At 39.7% G+C, this 19,306-nt stretch overlaps 1 protein-coding gene across 1 annotated transcript in view; it reads right to left on the bottom strand.

Annotated features, from left to right (window-relative positions):
• ST8SIA4 (ST8 alpha-N-acetyl-neuraminide alpha-2,8-sialyltransferase 4) overlaps positions 1–17,888 on the bottom strand; it is a 100,554-nt gene extending 82,666 nt beyond the window's left edge. Inside the window, exons 1-3 of the mRNA XM_035014955.1 lie at positions 17,448–17,888; positions 11,025–11,156; positions 19–276 (exon numbers count right to left, since the gene is read on the bottom strand). Of these exons, the coding sequence (XP_034870846.1) occupies positions 19–276; positions 11,025–11,156; positions 17,448–17,560 (503 nt within the window). The 5' untranslated portion in view covers positions 17,561–17,888. The remainder of the gene's footprint in view (positions 1–18; positions 277–11,024; positions 11,157–17,447) is intronic.
• Positions 17,889–19,306: the final 1,418 nt, after the last annotated feature.

Consider the following 19,306-nt stretch of genomic DNA (forward strand, 5'->3'; position numbering starts at 1 on the left):
GAACAGAAGAAAGCTCACCTTATTACAAAATTGTGACTGTCAATCTCCTTTCCACATTCACTATCTAGCAGAATGCCAGAATTTCCAACAACTGCACAGGTCTTAAATCTGCGATTTTTCATTGGTGAAACTTCAGGTAGGAGGCTGTGGAGATCCTGAGAAATATTTAGTGTCCGACGCCTGTCTAGCACATAGTGTATGACATCACCAGGCTTAAAACTGCTCTTGACCACTGAGACATCTCTTTCTGCATCTAGGAAACGAAGAATGTTCTTCCTATATGGAAATGCAAGCAAAGTTTTCCATTAATGACAACACATCCAAGAACTGGTGATACTATGTACAAAGTAACATATGATAAAATATAAATTGGTACACTATGAATCTTAAATTGTCAGGTGGTAATTAAACCAACCAATTAAGTAGATTCTATTGATACTGAATTTGTTCTTAAAAAAAATCATTTGCTTATAGTTTCTCAATGATTTGGTAAATAAATATAGTATATACATCTATTTATAGAGTGAAAAAAGATACAAAAAATTTAGTTTATTCTGGTGCAGCCACTGTGGAAAACAGTATGGAGGTTCCTCAAAAAATGAAAAAAATAACTACTATCCAGCAATTGCACTACTAGGTATTTACCCAAAGGATACAAAAATACTTACTCAAAGGGGCACATACACCCCACTGTTTATAGACACTGTCACCAATAGCCAAATTATGGAAAGAGCCCAAATGTCCATCCACTGATAAATGGATAAAGAATAAAGATGTGACAGATAGGGGCGCCTGGGTGGCTCAGTCGTTAAGCGTCTGCCTTCAGCTCAGGTCATGATCCCAGGGTCCTGGGATCGAGCCCCACATCAGGCTCCCTGCTCCGCGGGAAGCCTGCTTCTCCCTCTCCCACTCCCCCTGCTTGTGTTCCCTCTCATGCTGTCTCACTTTGTCAAATAAATAAGTAAAATCTTAAAAAAAAAAAAAGATGTGACAGATACACTCAGCCATCAAAAAGAATAAAATCTTGCCATTTGCAACAAGGTGGATGGAGCTAGAGTGTATTATGCTAAGCAAAATCAGTCAGAGAAAGACAAATACCATATGATTTCACTCATATGTGGAATTTAAGAAACAAAACAGATGAACATAGGGGAAGGGGGAAAAAAAAGAGGGAGGCAAACCCATAAGAGAATCTTAACTATAATAGAACAAATTGAGGGTTGCTGGAGGGGAGGTGGGCAGGGAGATGGGCTAAATGGGTGATGGGCATTAAAAGAGGGCACTTGTGATGAGCACTGGGTGTTACATATAAGTGATGAATCACTAGATTCTACTCCTGAAACCAATATTACACTATATGTTAACTAAAGACAATTTAAATAAAAACTTGAAGAAAAAAATAAGAAAAATTAGTTTATTAAATAAAATGAAAATACCGTGACTTGACTTTGCATAACTAGATATTCTGCTAGCTTTAATTAATTCTCTATAGTCATTTTGTTTTGTTCAGTGTTGTCTAGTTAAGGTAAATAGAAATAAAATGGTTTGGAATTATATCTTACTTAACTCTCTGAAAAGGATTAAACTTCCCAATAAATTTATATACATTAATCCAAATCATGTGTATATTATAATTATTTGAAGAAGAATAAGACTATAGTATATGAAAGCCCTTTGAAGCTCAAGAATCCAGGAAGAAAAATGGGTATGTTAGGGGAAAAAATGGATAGATAGAACACCACACTATGCCCGGCAGAGATAGCTAATTGTTCTTTAGTGTTCTTCCTTCCAGTCTTCCTTTTAGTATTTGAATCTTCTAAGTTTTACTCAGGCACATGACTCCTCAGCTAGAAAATTTGCAAGTTTCCAAACTCAAGTGCAGCTGGTTTTGGTCATGTGAGTTTTCTTACGTGGGATAATGTGCATGGATATACAAGAGAGAAATAAACTTCCAACATGTTTGATCCATTGTATTTTAAGATAGAACTCTTTTTTGATGGAAGCTTAGCCTATCCCATACATAATAAAGAAACTGATAACAGATGTGAGATGCTGTATAAACAAATATGTAAATGCTAAGTTAGATGATGGAAAATGAAAATAAAGCTATAGCTGGCTGGAAAGCTAGCGACCTTGGCATGATATAGCAAAGCACCTAATAAAATGATGGTCTGCAATAATTTTGGAGTCAAATCCTATATCTAATAAGCCTGTTACTCTTGGAGAAATGGTTAAAAAGAGTTTCTATGCTGTTTTATGTTAGTTGCTCCTTCTAGCAAGGCAATAGAAGATGCAAAATCAGGCATGAAATAGCCAAGTTGCAAGCTCAGAAGGAAAGGAATATCTCTGGCAATGGCCTGTATGTAAACTGTGTGAAAGTCTGGAAATTGGGACCTCCAAAATGTTTCTAATACCCCACTTAGCAAGAGATACAACTGTAGATCAGAGCCATCCCAGGAACAAGAGTCATCCTTCCTATGTAAGTTTATAGATTCAAATGAGTTAGGAGGGAAATTAAGGGAAAGAGGGTTAGGCTAGAATAGAGGAGACTCAGAGGCTGAAGAACTGTTCAGAAGAAACCTTTGGGTGCAGTTATTTATACCAGTAATTAAGTACAAGGAAATGGCCCAGGAGCCTACTAAGTTTGTGAGGGAAATATATGGCCAAAGAAACTATGAGCCTTCCTACAGAAATCTGACTTCACCTCATCCTCAAGCTACCAAACATATACCAGCTAGAAGCAATCTGAGAAAGCTCTCTCTAGACTGGAAATTGGATATTAGTTACCGAAGTGCTCGTATTGTGAGCTTGTATTTTCAGAGTGCTAAAAACAATACCATTATTATAACATTTAAGATATGACAAACATGTTTTCCTTTGGTGCTATTACTGTTTAAGCTCTACTGCATTCATAAACGCTATTACTGAGCACAATATGACCTCCTCCCATTACTCCACCAAAAGGGCAATTCTCCCAATCACACTTACAAGCCAGAAGCATGACTAGCAAGAAGGGATGGAAAATAACCTAAATCTTTATTTTTGTTTAATTTTGGTTTGCTTTAAATAGGTCCCAGTTCAATTGTAGTCTTATTAGAAAACCAGTTGACTGAAAACTTTGTTTGACCAGGTTTGATACACAAGGGATATGTTCATTAACTCTCTGGAAAAGAAAGTATTTTTTGAATTTTTTTATTCAATCAGAATATCAGGTTTGTAAGTAGAATTTATAGATGAAAATCTGTATAAATGCCCTACAAATGAAACTTAAAAATTAATAGTAATGCTATCAGGCACCATAACAGTTCATATTAACAAAGTACAGATTACATATGAAGACAATTGCCAGAGAAATCAGCAACTTTCGGGTGTGTGAACTGCAGAAAACTGACAAGTCTCTCCTTATGTTAAGCACATATAATTCTTTGCAAAAGTTATCTAGTACCAAGAACAGCAATCCATAGAAACTTTTGTACATACTTATTAACTACCACTTGTTTGTTTGGGGAAAAAATGTAGTAATGCCTGACACCTGTATTTCAAAAAAAATCTCATTTCCTGTGGAAATGACAAGGCTGGCTCTAAAATAAAAGCTGCACGGATGTGGTCAAATCGCCAAACTAGCTGGTATTATAATTTTCCTTTGAACATAGTTTAAAGGTAGTGTTATAGATACTTGAAGATGTAACTCACAAGTAGTGAAATGTTTCCAAGTGTGATGTGAATAGACCAGATATCCAAATTTGAAAGAAGACTTTTTAACTTGGAAATCCAAAAGGGGAAAACACCTTTATTCACGAAACAAGCTAACACTCAAATGCTTGTCAACTGATAGTACAAGGGACTTTCCAGTAACAGAACCTTTGCTGTGTTATAGAAATTTAACAACAAAATATTTTAAACATAGGTCTTTTACATTCCTGAGTATAATAGAACATCTTTAATTTGTTCACTCTTAGTGAAAATTGATATAAAAAAGTGGACAATGAGTTCAGCGAAATTTCAGGGGTGCCTTTGTGGCTCAGTTGGTTAAGCGTGTGCCTTGGGCTGAGGTCATGACACCAGGGTCCTGAGATTGAGCCCTGTGTAGGGTTCCCTATTTAGTGGGGAGCCTGCTTCTCCCTCTCCCTCTGCCCCTCCCCGGGCTTGTGCTCTCTTTCTCTCTCAAATAAATAAATAAAATCTTTAAAGAAAAAAAAAAAGTTTAGCGAAATTTCAAAAGATACCACATTGCCTAACTCTTCAGATAAACGGCATAATTATTAAACTCAGATAATACTATGTGTTCTTCCAAAACTGTTTTATAGGCTCAACAATTGTTTATTCTGTTAGAGCGGTATTTGTTTTTAAACTGAAAGAAGGGTGAAAGGAAACCTTGAATGTCTCCAGTAAGTTCTTTTTCTTATATTGAACTAAACTTTTAGTTTCCATCTTAGGGCTTACATCTATGCATGGAAAATTATCTGAGCTAAGATTCCTGGTGTAGGATTCAAGAAAAACTGAAAATAATTATTCTGAGTGAGCAGTATTGTAGCTTCAATGCTTAATATTTTTTTTTTTTTTGGGAACAGTGAGGAAAGGTTAGGGTTTTTTTCCTCCCTAGCAAGCTGTAGGCATTTTTTATTTTATCTTTTTTTTTTTTTAAGACTTTTAATTATTGAAAGAGATAGAGAGGGCGCCTGGGTGGCTCAGTTGGTTAAGCGACTGCCTTCGGCTCAGGTCATGATCCTGGAGTTCCGGGATCGAGTCCCGCATGGGGCTCCCTGCTCAGCAGGGAGTCTGTTTCTCCCTCTGACCCTCCTCCCTCTCATGTGCTCTCTCTCAAATAAATAAATAAAATCTTTTTTAAAAAAAGAAAGAGATAGAGAGAGAGTGTGCACACAAGTGTGGCGGGTGGGGAGAGAAGAGGGAGAGGGACAAGCAGACGTTTTTCTGAGCACAGAGCCGGACTCGGGCTAGATCCTAGGGACCCTGGGAACATGACCTGAGCCCAAGGCAGACATTTAACCAACTGAGCCACCCAGGCACCACTAGGCATTTTTTAGATTATAGATGTAACGGACTATAAAAAGTTCTGTGGATTTGCTAAGTCTAGTTGTTATTCACACTGTAAATATATGAAAAAAAGAAAACTAGTGCTTAAATATAATTAAATGTCATTGGAAGCATGAAAAGCTCTTACAGTGAACTGAACAATATTTTCAGTATCACCAAGAACATATATGCTTTTACTCAGATAATTGACATAAGTGAAGAGAGCAGATTAAACAAAATTATTTCAGAATGAGAGAGATAGAAAGGAAATTCAGTTTAAATTCTGGGTTCTAAAGAAACATGAATTGGGGAGCCTGGGTAGCTCAGTCGTTAAGCGTCTGCCTTCGGCTCAGGTCATGATCACAGGGTCCTGGGATCAAGCCCGCATTGGGCTCCCTGCTCCGCGGGAAGCCTGCTTCTCCCTCTCCCACTTCCCCTACTTGTGTTCCCTCTCTTGCTGTGTCTCTTTCTGTCAAATAAATAAATAAAATCTTTAAAAAAATAAAAAAAGGAAGAAACATGAATCAACAAAAGCTAAGTTTAATATGCAGGCTGTCTCAATACTAGTTTTCCTGATAGGTGATCAAGTCATTACCAGATATGTAAAGCAGGGGTTGTGTTTTCTGTGTTTGACTGCAAAGAGCAACAACAGAAAAGATCCCTTATAGGTCTTTAACTGTCATTTTGTGGGCATAATTAACATTTGAAACCCTATTAATAAGCAAAAACCTAAATTCAGCAACTGTCTTAATGTTAAAGATAACTGAAAGAATCTAAAATTACATTTCACTTCCAGTGAGACTAAAAATCTTAGTCATAAAGATTATTTTTTGTTAAGCAATGCTGGTTTAAACTGAAAGGCTGGTTGAGACTGTTCAACTGACACGAATAGATTTTATACAGCAACTTTTCAACTGAATTTTCAACTAGAACGTCCCTTTCAACATCACACATCACTTGAAATAGCAGCTGCAGAGTTCCAGAGAATTAATTTACTAAACATTGTTTTCACTTGTGAAATGTTAAATATAGCTAACCTATCACCAGGTGCCACTCTTTCTTCTCTGTAGGTTTCTTGTCAACAACAAGCATACGTGCTGTGGCAACTAAAATTTAATCTAAATGACACTGTTGACTCCATCAGCGAGTATTGTTAAGACAAATCTTACAGCTGGAATGCATCACAAGTTGAGAAGCAAATTAGGTTATGATACATATATTAGGAATCAGTTTTTGCAAACTTTGGACTTCAGACAAAAATCACCAAATCAATTCAATTGTTACTAATGTGGTTTACTAAAAAGAAATTTAAAAAGGTTTAAGAAGTGCCGAGTGTTTCATTATGCCTACAAAAAAGCAGAGAGAACACACAATTTTTTGTCTCAAAGATTATTTTCGCAAAGCAAGATTCTTCAAAGCACTGAAAGAACATAACCTGTAGCTTGTTAGGGCTTCTGAGCTTAGGGTCCCAGCTGTTATAGAAAGATATTCTAGTATCAAAGAAAAATCCTACGCAGCCAAATGAAAAGGCAAAATGGCCTCAAAATGCTTGAAGAAAAGCATTTTTTAGTTTAATTTACACCTCAGATGGCCATTTGATTATTTGACCCAGCATTTAGTAATATTGGATGAATACTATATTTTATTATTTTGGAACAAAAAAAACCTCTCCATTGTGTGTACTGCATAAGGCTGCATTTTTAGTATTAAAATAGAGTCTTCCAAGAAATTTGTTTCATGATAAGAGCTTTGGTTCTAGTTAGATAGGCCTAGCTTTGAAGCTTGACTCTGCCACTAACAAGTTATATGACCCAAGATGTGCTCCTCTGGCTACTTACTGAACAGAGTAAGTAGAAGAGTTGTATGTGGACCTTTCTCTAAAGTAAATCAATGCATGCAACAGCAAGTTCTTTTTGGTAGGTAAGCATATATAAATTTGCAGTTAAGTTTAGTTAACCTGCAAGTTTGATCTGTTTAAAAACCTTGACATCTGATGATATTAACTTGAAAATAGTCCTTCTAATTATGATGTGCCTTGATGAGTAGTTGAGCTCATATATCTCTATGCATCCACATCTGGTATTGTAATTCCTTAGGTTTCTATTCAGCATATGAAGAATGAGGGGAAAATAAAGAAAAGAAAGATGGGGAAAAAAGGGTCAAGTCACAAGTGTTGGACATGACCAAATACTCTCTTGGTACAATGTTTATAGATTTACTCAAACATCTGATACATCTTAAATATGTCATTTCTTTTTTTTTTTTAAGATTTTATTTATTTATTTGACAGAGAGAGAGAAAGAGAAAGAGCACAAGCAGGGGGAGCAGGAGAGGGAGAAGCAGGCTCTTTGCGGAGCAGGGAGCCTGATGTGGGGCTCATCAATCCCTGGACCCTGGGATCATGACCTGAACTGAAGACATGACCAGAACTGAACTCAACTGACTGAACCACCCAGGAGCCCCAAATATGTCATTTCCTAGCTTACTATAACAAAGAACAAACTACTACCAATAAAATCAAGTCCTTAACCAAGGTAATTATTTTAATTGTGAAGTTAGCTGTGGAATGGATAAACTCTTCTAAATCTTGATGAATTTCCAAAGCACCATGAAAATGGAACCATCTCTCTCAAAAAACTCCCCAGAGGTACAGTTGTTTGATGAACATATATGAATTAACTCTTGATGTGTTTATGAAAGTAGCAGAGTATATATAGGGTTGAAAAAATCAGTAATAAGAAAAAAATCAGGGCGCCTGGGTGGCTCAGTTGGTTAAGCGACTGCCTTCGGCTCAGGTCGTGATCCTGGAGTCCCTGGATCGAGTCCCACATCGGGCTCCCTGCTCGGCGGGGGGCCTGCTTCTGCCTCTGGCCCTCCCCCCTCTCATGTGCTCTCTCTCTCTCTCTCATTCTCTCTGTCTCAAATAAATAACAAATTAAAAAAAAAAAGAAAAGAAAAAAATCATTTCTACAAATGTAGGGAAAAACAACTTATCATCAGTGACTGCTTCACATGTTAATACAAATAGATAAATAGTTTATTAGGAATGTTACAAGAGCATTATAAGTTTAATGAGATTTTTAAAATGAGAAAGATTTGTAAGCATGGTTTAATCATGTAAGATCAAAAATGATTAGTTGTAATATCTTAATCAAAACTTCAAAGTAGAATTTTAAAAACACTTGTAAAATATGCCTACACCCACTCACAGAAACCAAGTAATGTAGTTCTTCATAAATGTTACAGATGTGGGGAAGAAATAAAGAAAGATAATAATCCAAATTAGTTTATGGTTAGTTTCCAGTATGAAAAACAAGAGCTAAGCTAACAATAGGACATTTTCATATTCTAAATTTTTTATTACAGGTGTCAAGCTGATTAATACTCACAAATCACTAATGCTATAGGCAATTATAATTTTTATGAACTGTATCATGTTGTACAATAATAGTTTTACAAATTATTGTTTCCTTGTAAGGAAGTGACAACTTTGTATGTATTATTCAATATTTGTTCAATTTTTTATTGTTTACTTCTTTATCTGTTAAGGAGAATCATACGAAAAGAGTACTAACATTTCATACATAATATCATCTGTTATTTTTGAAAACGGATCACCTTCACAGATATGAATGCAATCTTCATTAATTTGTAAAATTGTAATACTGATTTGCTTGGCTCAATTTATATTTAATACCCTTAGCTTGAATATCTTAAAAATAGCAAAATGTACCTCTGTAGCCTCATTTTTGTATAGATACTAGGAAGTATATATTACTTAAACTATTGCTAATTACTTTTTGAATTTACTTATTAGACTTTATCTGATATAATATTTAGACATATTAATTAAACTATTACATTTCTTATTTTACTTTACTTTCTTCCACTACTTTCTTTTACCTGATCTGCATAGCTTTACCTAATTGCCTCCCTTCTTGCCAAGTCTTTCAGTTTGAAAGTTCCTTTTTTTATTTTATTTTTATTTATTTTTTGACAGAGAGAGAGAGACAGCGAGAGAGGGAACACAAGCAGGGGGAGTGGGAGAGGGAGAGGGAGAAGCAGGCTCCCCTGCTGAGCAAGGAGCCCAACGCGGGGCTCGATCCCAGGACCCTGGGATCATGACCTGAGCCGAAGGCAGACGCTAAATGGCTGAGCCACCCAGGCGCCCCTGAAAGTTCCTTTTGAGACATCCTTATAGATCAAATATTTCCTTTATAAATCACCCATATTTCTCTCCTTCCAATATCTACCTCTAAGAAATATGAATCCTTATTCTGTTCTAAACTAAACTATGCCTGTATTTATGACCAGAGTTGTCAAATTTTTCATTTTCTTAAGAATATATGGAAATCTGTACTTTTAAAGGAATCTCCTAATTTTAATATTGGTTTTAAGGGTTTTTATTTATCCAGTTGAAATAAATCTTGCTTGCTGACCATATTCTACCCAGAAGACACCAATTTATAGACTCTGTCATCAGACCCTACTCATCTCCTCATTCTTGTGCTCTGCCTACAAATACACCAAATTTCCCATAACTAAAAGCAACCAAGTACACACTATTTGATATTGCCATGGTTTCATTTCCCATTCCAGCCACTTCCAAAGCTTCAAAACAAACTATTCCTGCATTTCCCTCGCACCCATCTTTTAAAAAATTTTCCAATCTTTCAAGTGTATTTCAACATGGAGTGAGTGTCTTTGCCACAAAGCATTTTATGAACTGCTATGCATACTCTGAAGATGAGTGTTAGTAGACTCTTCCTGAAAGGTGCTCATGATCTACATGACATATAGGTATGATCCAAGAAGTGAGTAGACAGAAACCCAGACAGACAGATCAATGTCATTGTCAGTTGTCAATGTCAACAGATCATTATCCTCGTAATGACTTACAAAATCTGTGCAGTAATATCCATTCATTGAATAATTAGAATTTTGCCAATATGAAATTGCAATGATTTTATTATGTAAAGGATAGTTCTCTAAAACTTTCAAAGAGTCTGATTTACTGAAATGCTCTGATTTCAACACACCAACCAATATAGCAACGTAGTTGTAGGAAAACATGATGTGTTTGCTTCCTCCATGCTCAGGAAGGTCTGGCCCTAACCTTCTTATTAGTTGTAGAATTGTACCAGAAGAAAATAAGATATAATAGATATATGCAGGCCTTGAGTTTGATTTCGAGAGCTTGTTTCAGGCAAAATGCCAAAATCTTACAAAGAATAAACCAGTACTCTAGAAAATTCATTTTCTGACTTTTGCCAATTTAGGATATAATTACTGAGACTTTTATTACAGAAACTCACATAGAAATATCCATCTATAGAGTAAATAAAATTTATTTAGAATAGTCAGCAAAATAGGAGTTGGATAGGCTCTACTTTCATCCAGTGTGAAAAGATAGAAGAAATGTATGAAGACTTAATAAAGAAGTTAAAGATAATTCTCAAAATATATGTCCATCCTGAGTAATAGAATAAAAAAAAGTCTATTAAATGTTAGTATTCCGTTGAATATTTTATTCCATTAGAATAAAGACAGTATATTCAAAACTCACATATTCATCCTTAAATTTCTGACTGCATAATGATTTCAGTTTTATGGTTTCATATCCTTCATTGATCAACATTAAGTAGAGCTGGTTCACTCTTTTTTTTTTTTTTTAAGATTTTATTTATTTATTTGACAGAGAAAGACACAGCGAGAGAGGGAACACAAACGGGGAGTGGGAGAGGGAGAAGCGGGCTTGCTCCCTGCCGAGCAGGGAGCCCGATGCGGGACTCGATCCAGGGACTCCAGGATCATGACCTGAGCCGAAGACAGCCGCTTAACCAACTGAGCCACCCAGGCGCCCCTGATTCACTCTTTTATTAAAGTACTCATACTTAATCTATAAATCAAGCATTCAATACAAGTTTGCCAAGCCCAATGTATTTGAGAACATGATGTGAAATTTATTATGGCTTATTAAAGAAACTCACCTTATTTCCAGGACCAAAGAGGAATTGATTTTCCAACCTTCTACAGAGTGCTGGAAGATTGAAGAGCCAGCCTTTCGAATGATTTTATCAGAACTATTGACAAGGGATCGACTCAAACACAGTTCACCATCTCTGAAACAAAACAAAAATGCCAGCTCTGTGAAAGTAAGAAGGATTTTATCTAAGTAGCATAATACATAATTTGATTTGGATTACTGATTACAAATTGTCGATACAAATTTTTCTACATGGTAGAAGAGGTATGAGATTGATGAAAGGTATTATAAGAAATAAGAGAATATGACTTTATCAGGACAATCTTTACACTTATTCTCTTTGAAATAAAAACATTTTTCATATAAAGAAAAGGTCTTTGTGGTGTTTAAAGAAAAAAAGAAACTTGTCTTCAAACTGGATCCTCCCTCCCTGTTGTGTTTAACAATAGAGACAGGAAGTTTGGCCACTTCTACGGCATCTGTATAATTGTGACTCTCAAGATTGTAATTTTATTTTTACAATGGAAAGAGATTTTGTTTTGGAGTAAGAAGACTTTAGAATATCAGGTGATCTGGGCTTGCTGGTGATTCTTTTACTTGCTAACCTATATGTCCTTGGATAATAGTCTCTTTCTAGGCCACAGTGGCCTTGCCTTATCTTGAAAATTGCAATAACATTATCTACCATGCAATGACTTTGTGAGAATTCAGTGGGAGTCTGTATGTGAAAGTAATTTATAAAGCACTATTGAAGTGCTAATTTCTAAAATTACTTGGAGTCCCAAATCATTGCAACAATGAGACACTTTCCTGATAGTTGTTGTTGGTGGGGAGACAGATTGTAATGAGGAGAAAGAAAACTCATTCAGTAGTCATTTTTAATGGTATTTTCCATTACATCACACACACACAATCAACTGTGCTATCCCTTTCAATCAATATTGTCAGGCAAGTATATAGGTGGCATGGTGGTGCTGGTCATAGTGCTGACAGGGATAGATACCTATGATAGCATTTGTATCATTAGGACAGTTATGCTAGAACCAGTTTATTGTTCAATAGACTATTTTCTTAGTACTTTATAGCCTTAAACCCATACTCAGAGAAACAAAATGTTACCTGTTTATGGTATAGCCCTTTCAGTATCTGCATTTATTTCTTTACATGTTAACTCTTACTTTTTTAAAATCTCAAAAATAGAGTTAAAAAGTAATATGACTATTTGCTCAGTCACAAAGTCTAAAACTGTGTTCATTATGTAGGCAATCCTCTCCTACTATCAATGGAAACACTGCCTGTGTAACAGCTGTTAGATGAATTCTGTAATTAGAGGCTTATAGTTTGGTATTTTGGTTTGCATTCTTTTTTAAACATGTAGTTCCAATTTGAAGCAACTCAAAGCATCATATGCAACTACTCCCTGTGAAACTTAGAACTCATAAAAATCAATATTTTAAACTATCCTACTGATGAAAATGATACATTTGCATGCCTATGCATGGCCAATAATAATCATTTTATAGAGGTCACTTAAGATGCTAGGAAACATAGGGTGCCATTTACTACTCAGTGGCACAGAAGTCAATTTTTATATTACATGTTTAATGATAATAACTACATATGAATGAGAACACGGATATATACAGAACCTAACCTTCACACTTTTGGAGATATGCCTTCAAGAATATGGGTACAAACTGTCACCATTTCTAAGGGTAGGGATTTTTCTCCTAACTTCATCTTGTTAACTGGATTGTTAATATCATCTTTTTCTAACCACAGATTGCCATAATTATAAGAATTATTTTACCACCAATTAACTTTCATAGGAGAAGTAAAAATATACATGGGCTGCCATTCTTAAATACCTGTGGAAGACTGTTTCGCTGACATGTAGCTAAAGGTACATTTTGCATTGCAAAATAATTGCTTTGATGTATTTAGTTATATGGAGGCTTTTCAGAACCTCCAAGACTTAAAAAAAAAAAAAAAAAAGCTTTAAAAGTTTAAATCAGTTTTATATTAATGAAATACTACCATATAACTCTGCCCTTTGAACTGTTTTCACTGAACTGATGATAAACCAAAATTCAGTTTCATTCCTGGAAAGAACTTTGAATGAAAATAGCTACAACTAGTCCCACTTCTTGAAGTAGATGGAATTCCTATGTAAGAAGGCTAGACTTAGTGCAATCTGAGTCTCTGGAGCAAATTTCTTCGTATAAAGTTAAATGAGTCCCAAGGGATGTTTCCATTTGTGACCTTGGTAGTATTCTGTCTTAGAAAGGCTTTTCCTTTAATGCAAGGAATGAAGGATGTTGCCACCCCCTACTAGTTTTTCATTCCAGATCAAACCCAATTACTATACAGCTGCACTGAAAACATTTCTTGCATAGGGCTATATACAGGAATATCCAACATATACTTCTAAAGAGAAAATCACAAAACACATCAGGGAAATAATGCAGCATAAAGCAATATATTTTATAAAGTAATCCTGCTTATGTTGAGCTAAGAAAACCTTACAATGATGGTAGTGACAGAATTTAATCATCAGTTATGTTACTAGTTTTTACAAATATTTTTCTCTTTGAAATATGGGTTGCCAGGCATCACTACAACTTATTCTATTAATTCTGCAGTACATAACAAATATAATTTTGTTTCTTGAGATTAGGTCCCAAAAGCCCCGCATTCAACCCCACTGAAAACTCTTCATAACTTGGCTTTGGAATGAATGTGTTTCCCATGAACTAGGTTAAATTTCCTCCTTAATATAAAATTATAAAAGTCATACAAAAGAAAACAACTTGCATCAAACTAAGCCTGAATAGCAACGGCAGGCAATTTGCTGTCTTCATTCCCTAAGTGTCAAACAACTAAAAATAAAGATGAGATGTACTACCTTAACCTACTGCTTATGGTTTTTAGTAGAATTTCAAATGAAACAGATCCTGGATTCCCTGATTGATAAGTGGGTTCTACGCTAGAACCTACTGGAACTAACTTTGCTGACAATGGCAGTATTCTAACTATGAATGCTTATCTCCACTGTCAATATTATCATAAGTTTCAGAATATGGACAATTATTTAGTGAGACAAAGTACACAGTCAAATTAAAAAGGAAATCTCTAGATGATAAGAAAATTAGTTTCATTTGTGGTCAACTAGGAGCACAGTATGTGGCAAGTTTTAAGGAGTCGCAATCAAAACAAATACTTGTGTGATAAATATTTAAGTTTATGCCACACTTTCAAATACATTATCTTATTAAACAAGCACACCCACATATTTTTATCTGTAAGACCCTTAAGTTAACACAATTATACCCAAAGAGCACACAAAGTCAGTGAAATCATGGGTCAATTGTGAGGCAAGTGCCATTCTTCCAGTTATGAAAAAACACATACATACACACACACACACACATATATATGTCAAGGATAAACCACTTTATAGCCTCATGCCTTTTGAGTTAAACTTTATTAACTAGTAATCATACCAGGCAATTAATAGGTTTGCATGAAAGGTTAAATTTCCAATAATTACTTGACCTATTCTCAAATAATTCCTTAGAAAAACCATGCTTTTAGTAATCCTCTGGAGATACGAGAACGTGGATGGTAGGCAGGAAAGTTGTGCTGGTCTCTTCTGCGTGGAATGACTGCTCAATATTGTATATAAGAACAACGCTGCACTCACTCTAGATGGGACCTCCAGTTAAGAGGGGGAGGTGGAATAAAGAAACAGCCTGCATACTGCAAATGGTAGCAGGAAAACGAAATATGAGGGGGGATCTTGGGGGGGGGGGGTCTAAGGTACAGCATTGTGGAAGGTCCTTAACTGAACCTACTGCCCACTCTCAGGTCATGCAGTACCTCCCAAAGGTCTGAGATTGCCTGTCACCTCACTTTTCAATGCTCTGGGCCAAATCTCCACTCTACTCATCTCAAAACTAGCCCCTCTAAATGGCTTGGGGGTAGAAATAGAGTCAAAGAGATCATTAGGTCGTTGGATGAGTCAACTCCTCCACTAGAAGCACTATTTGGAAGTTGAAACGAAATCACGAACTAGTATCACAAGCTTTTCCACCGAACGTTCTACCTTGAGGGAAAACGGAAAGAGCGCTCAGGAGGACGCGCTGCGGCCGCATTTCCCGGGCAGCGCCAAGTGCGCCGAGACGGGGCAGAGCGGGCGCCGGCCGCGGAGCCCGGGGAGCTACAGGGCGCGAGAAGCGCGGCGCCCGCAGGCGGCTCTCAGCCCCTCCCCCGCACCACCGTAATTGCGGGTTTTAATTGAGGAGGAGGAGCCTAGTTGCCCCCAGAGCCGTAGAAGTGCTTTTTTTTTTTTTTTTTAAGAGGGGACCTGGTTCCCGAAGTAAAGGCTCTAACCTGTCTCCTCACTCATTCCTCCACCCTCGCCGCCGACTCTCGCGGAGGAGGGGAGGTAGCCGGTGCGTGCGTGCCTCGCTTCCTGTTTGATTAACTCACGCGCCCGCCTCATGCTTTCTCAGAGGAGCAGGCGAGCAACCGCAGCTCAGCCCCAAGAGGGGGCGAGCGAAACCCAGCGGAGCTAGCCTAGCCGCGGCGCCGGTGCCTGCGCCCGCCTGCTCCTCGTCGGTGCCCACCGGCCCGCGGCGTCCAGGGAAGGGCCACAGGAGGAATGTGGCCCGGGAAATGTGGAGCGTCCCAGGTCGGTCATTTCCCTGCGAGGGACACGGGGTGTGCGCCCCCTTCCTGGCGGCGGTTTAGGGAGGCCGGGAGAGGGCTCCTGGACGGCGTGCGACGCCTCCCGTCCACCTCACTGGTCCGCCCACTCCTGCTCCGCAGCCAGCCGCGGGCCCGAACCCTCAGAGTTGTGGCGAGGCTTGGCGGCTTTGTCTGGGCTCACGCTTGTGTTCCGAGCCCACGAGCCCGCAAGGGAACAAAGAGCCTCGACCCCCACGCCCAGCCTCCGCCTCTCCCCCACGCGCCGCTTTATCACCTTCCCCGAGACCCCTTTGTCTGCCTAGGAAGCACAGGTCTGCCTTGCACGCCCCCGCCCCAGCCCAGAGTCCTGCCTTGCTGACAATTGAGCTAGGCTGCGTTTTCAACCCACCCACTCCCTGTGTAAGCGACCTCATTAGTTAGGATTTTTTTTTCTTTTCCAGAATAGACCATTTGTAGACTTGTCGATGCATAACGACCATCCAGCTCATTCTTTATTTGCTTTTTCATTCCCTTCCAGTCCCTTTCGACTGTACTTCTGCTATCTTAGTTTCCTATAAAACAGCAAATTCTTTGTTAAGTATAAGCCTCCGTCTTGCTCACCTAAATACTCATTACTTAGGGAGGAGCAGGAATATTAAATCGAGTGCATGAAGTTTGTGTGTGTGTATGTGTGCACGCATGCACGTTTTAGCAGTCTTTACATGCGCACACACGCGCGCGCGTACACACACACACACACTGGCAAGGGCTCTATCTTCGTTTTAATAAATGCCAGGGAACATGAAAACCAGGCTGGCATCTGCCAGTGTGGAGTTTCCGATAGCGGACGCCTCCGGATGAGGGAGGATTTCCGAAACAGGACTTTGAACAGAGTTGACAACCAGGTTCACATCCTCAGAAAACACTTCCAAGCTATGTAAGCAACACAAAGTTGCAGCCACCTCCTGGGTAAACTTCAAAGCAACAGAGGCCAGGGGAAGGGAGGAAGGAAGTGCGATATTTAGAGAACTTACTGGGGTGGGGGAAGCTTCTGAACTCATTTAGACAAACTAAAGAAATAGCAGAAATACAATCTGTGTGAAGCTCACAGTACCCAGTTTCTAAAACTGTAACCATGACGCCCATGCGTTTTACCCACAGAAGAGCAAATAGGGAAGAATCCTTGGTTGTATTGGCGTTTCTAATTCAAATGGTACACAGATCTATCCAACGCCAAAGAAGAGGAAAGAAACAGGAGACGCATTTCCTGCTTTCTGGGCTTTAACTTCAGCCTTTCAGGAAGCCACCTCTCTCTACTATCTCCTTAGAGTGATAGGGCAGAGAAAGAAGGAAGGACAACCACATGGGGAATGAAGACATCTCTCCTGAGTTCTGCCCAGGGCTTAAAAGGAAGGACAAGGGCACACGTTCTTTGTTGACACTTCTGCAGTGACTTCTCCTTGGGCGTGTGAGCCCCGGCGCCAGCACAACTGTCACTACCACCACACAGGGCAAGTTGAACTCATCCTGGGAACACGCCGTGGAGAAGCACACACACCTCAACAACAGCCTTTGTTATTTAATTCATGAGACTAAACACACAAAAGCTCATCAGAACACACATACTATCCCAACCCTCACTCTACCGTCTATATTCCCATTTCATTTATGGCTTGACTTTTTTTGTTTGTTTGTTTGTTTTGTTTTGTTATATCCTGAAATGAAGCTTTGCATTTACCCGATGAGTTGCGTCTCCTGGTGCTCCTCAGTTCTTGCTATTTCTTTTGTCTTATAAAAGATCAGGAGCAGACTTATCGTGCAGATCGTCCACCTCTTCCTAATGGAGCGCATCTTGGGTGCCCGGGAAAGTCCTGGTTGCCCCAGCTCCCTCACCTTCTCTTGATATAAAGGCTCCGTTTTGGGGAGAGACAGGCGCGGGGGGGAGATCCGTAAAATTCGAGGAGAGCGTGGAGCCGGGATCTCAGGAGCAGGTCGCAAGGGTCCGCTGCGGCCGAGCTCCCGCTGGTCCTTGAGCGCTGCCCAGCGCTCTCCCTCCCGGTTCGCGCCAGCCCTGCTCGGGTCGCTCCGCGCTGCCTCCCTGGGGCTCAGGTTTCTTCTCAGATGAGACACCTTGTGCACTGGAGGTGGCGGCCGCTTCTGCAGCTGGGCTCGGGGGCGTCACTGGCCCTTCCCTTTTCCTCGCAGGGAAATGATGAGCAAAGCCAGCCAATCACCAGACAGAGGGGGCGGAGGCTGCGGCTGCCTCGCGTTGCTGTCGGCTGCTTGGAGAGTAACGTCGCCGGAGCTGCCTGCACAGTGCCGGGAGAGGAAGCTTACAAGCTCACAGTCGTGTACACACACACACACACACACACACACTCGCACGCACGCACGCACCAGCACTCGCACACCCCGGGGTGAACGCAGCTCTCCAGGAGGAAGTCAGGTCGCCCTCCCGGGAAGCCAAAGCATCAGCTCTCTGGATGAGCGCGGAGATAGTCTGTCCTTATCAGCGTGGAGAGGACACTTCAGCTGGGGACAGATTAGAGACGCATCTTGCTCGAGAGATGCTTCGTTTTCGTTTTCGTATAGAGCGGAGGTGGGGGAGGGATGCAGAAGGGGTAGTTTCTTCCTAGCGCCTTTGCTAAACATACACACTCGGACATACACACGCGAGTGCACATACACACGCCCTCCCAAGTAGAGTGAATCGGAGTAGGGAGGGGGAAGTAGGATGAGGACGTTTTGTATTCCGTGCACAGCTCAGTCTGGAAAGTACAAATACACACATGAACCAATTAGCTGATCGCCCACTCAGGGTGGGTGGTGGATGACCACCCCGATTTAGGATCTAGCAGGAAACAAGTGATGACAGAGGTGTCAGGCGCTTTGTGGATATTTATGTGACTCTCTTTCATTGCCATTTGGAAACTCCTCACGCAGGAGTCAAGGAAACTCCAATCCTCCTTAAACTTCACTGCGGAGAAACAATTCTGAGAAAAAGCAGCCCCCAAGGACATCCTTTTTAAATGCAAGTACATCCAGACACAGGAGAAAGAAAGAAAAAAAAAGGTAGGAAGATAAGAAGAAAGGAAAGAAGGAAGGGCAGGTTCTTCCTCAAAAGTCTCAGTGATGTGTATTTAACCTCCGTGTTCACGCTCTTCCTCACCTCCTACTGTTTTTCTAACTCCTGTTGTATTGTGTGGCAGGGGGACTTTCAAGTCCTGGGTAACCCTCAGTCTGAGTACTTCCTTCACTGTTCTTTGGTCTTGCCCTCACCAAGAGAGAAGCTTGCTGCTTCGGTTGGGGTTGTACCCATGCCTTGGTTTGGCTGGTGGGAGTGGGTCTGGAGGCACCCCTAGTGTGAGATCCTATCTGGAAGCCAGGAATTTCCCCCATCTATAAGCAAAGTTTCCAAGTTCTCCGCTTTTTCCCCTCTCCACCCCTTTCCCATAGGTCCAGCAGCCTCTCTCAATTGAATTACTTGTTCCTTCAGGTTGTGCAGAGGCTCCAGCTGCCATCCACTCTTGGCCCCTGGGGTTTATACTTCCCCAAGCCCGGAAATGATGAGGCCCCCCACCAATCCTTGGACAGAGC

The sequence above is a fragment of the Mirounga leonina genome, unplaced genomic scaffold (assembly GCF_011800145.1).
Source record: "Mirounga leonina isolate KUSES-001 unplaced genomic scaffold, KU_Mleo_1.0 Mir_168, whole genome shotgun sequence".
In the NCBI taxonomy this organism is placed as follows: Eukaryota; Metazoa; Chordata; class Mammalia; order Carnivora; family Phocidae; genus Mirounga; species Mirounga leonina.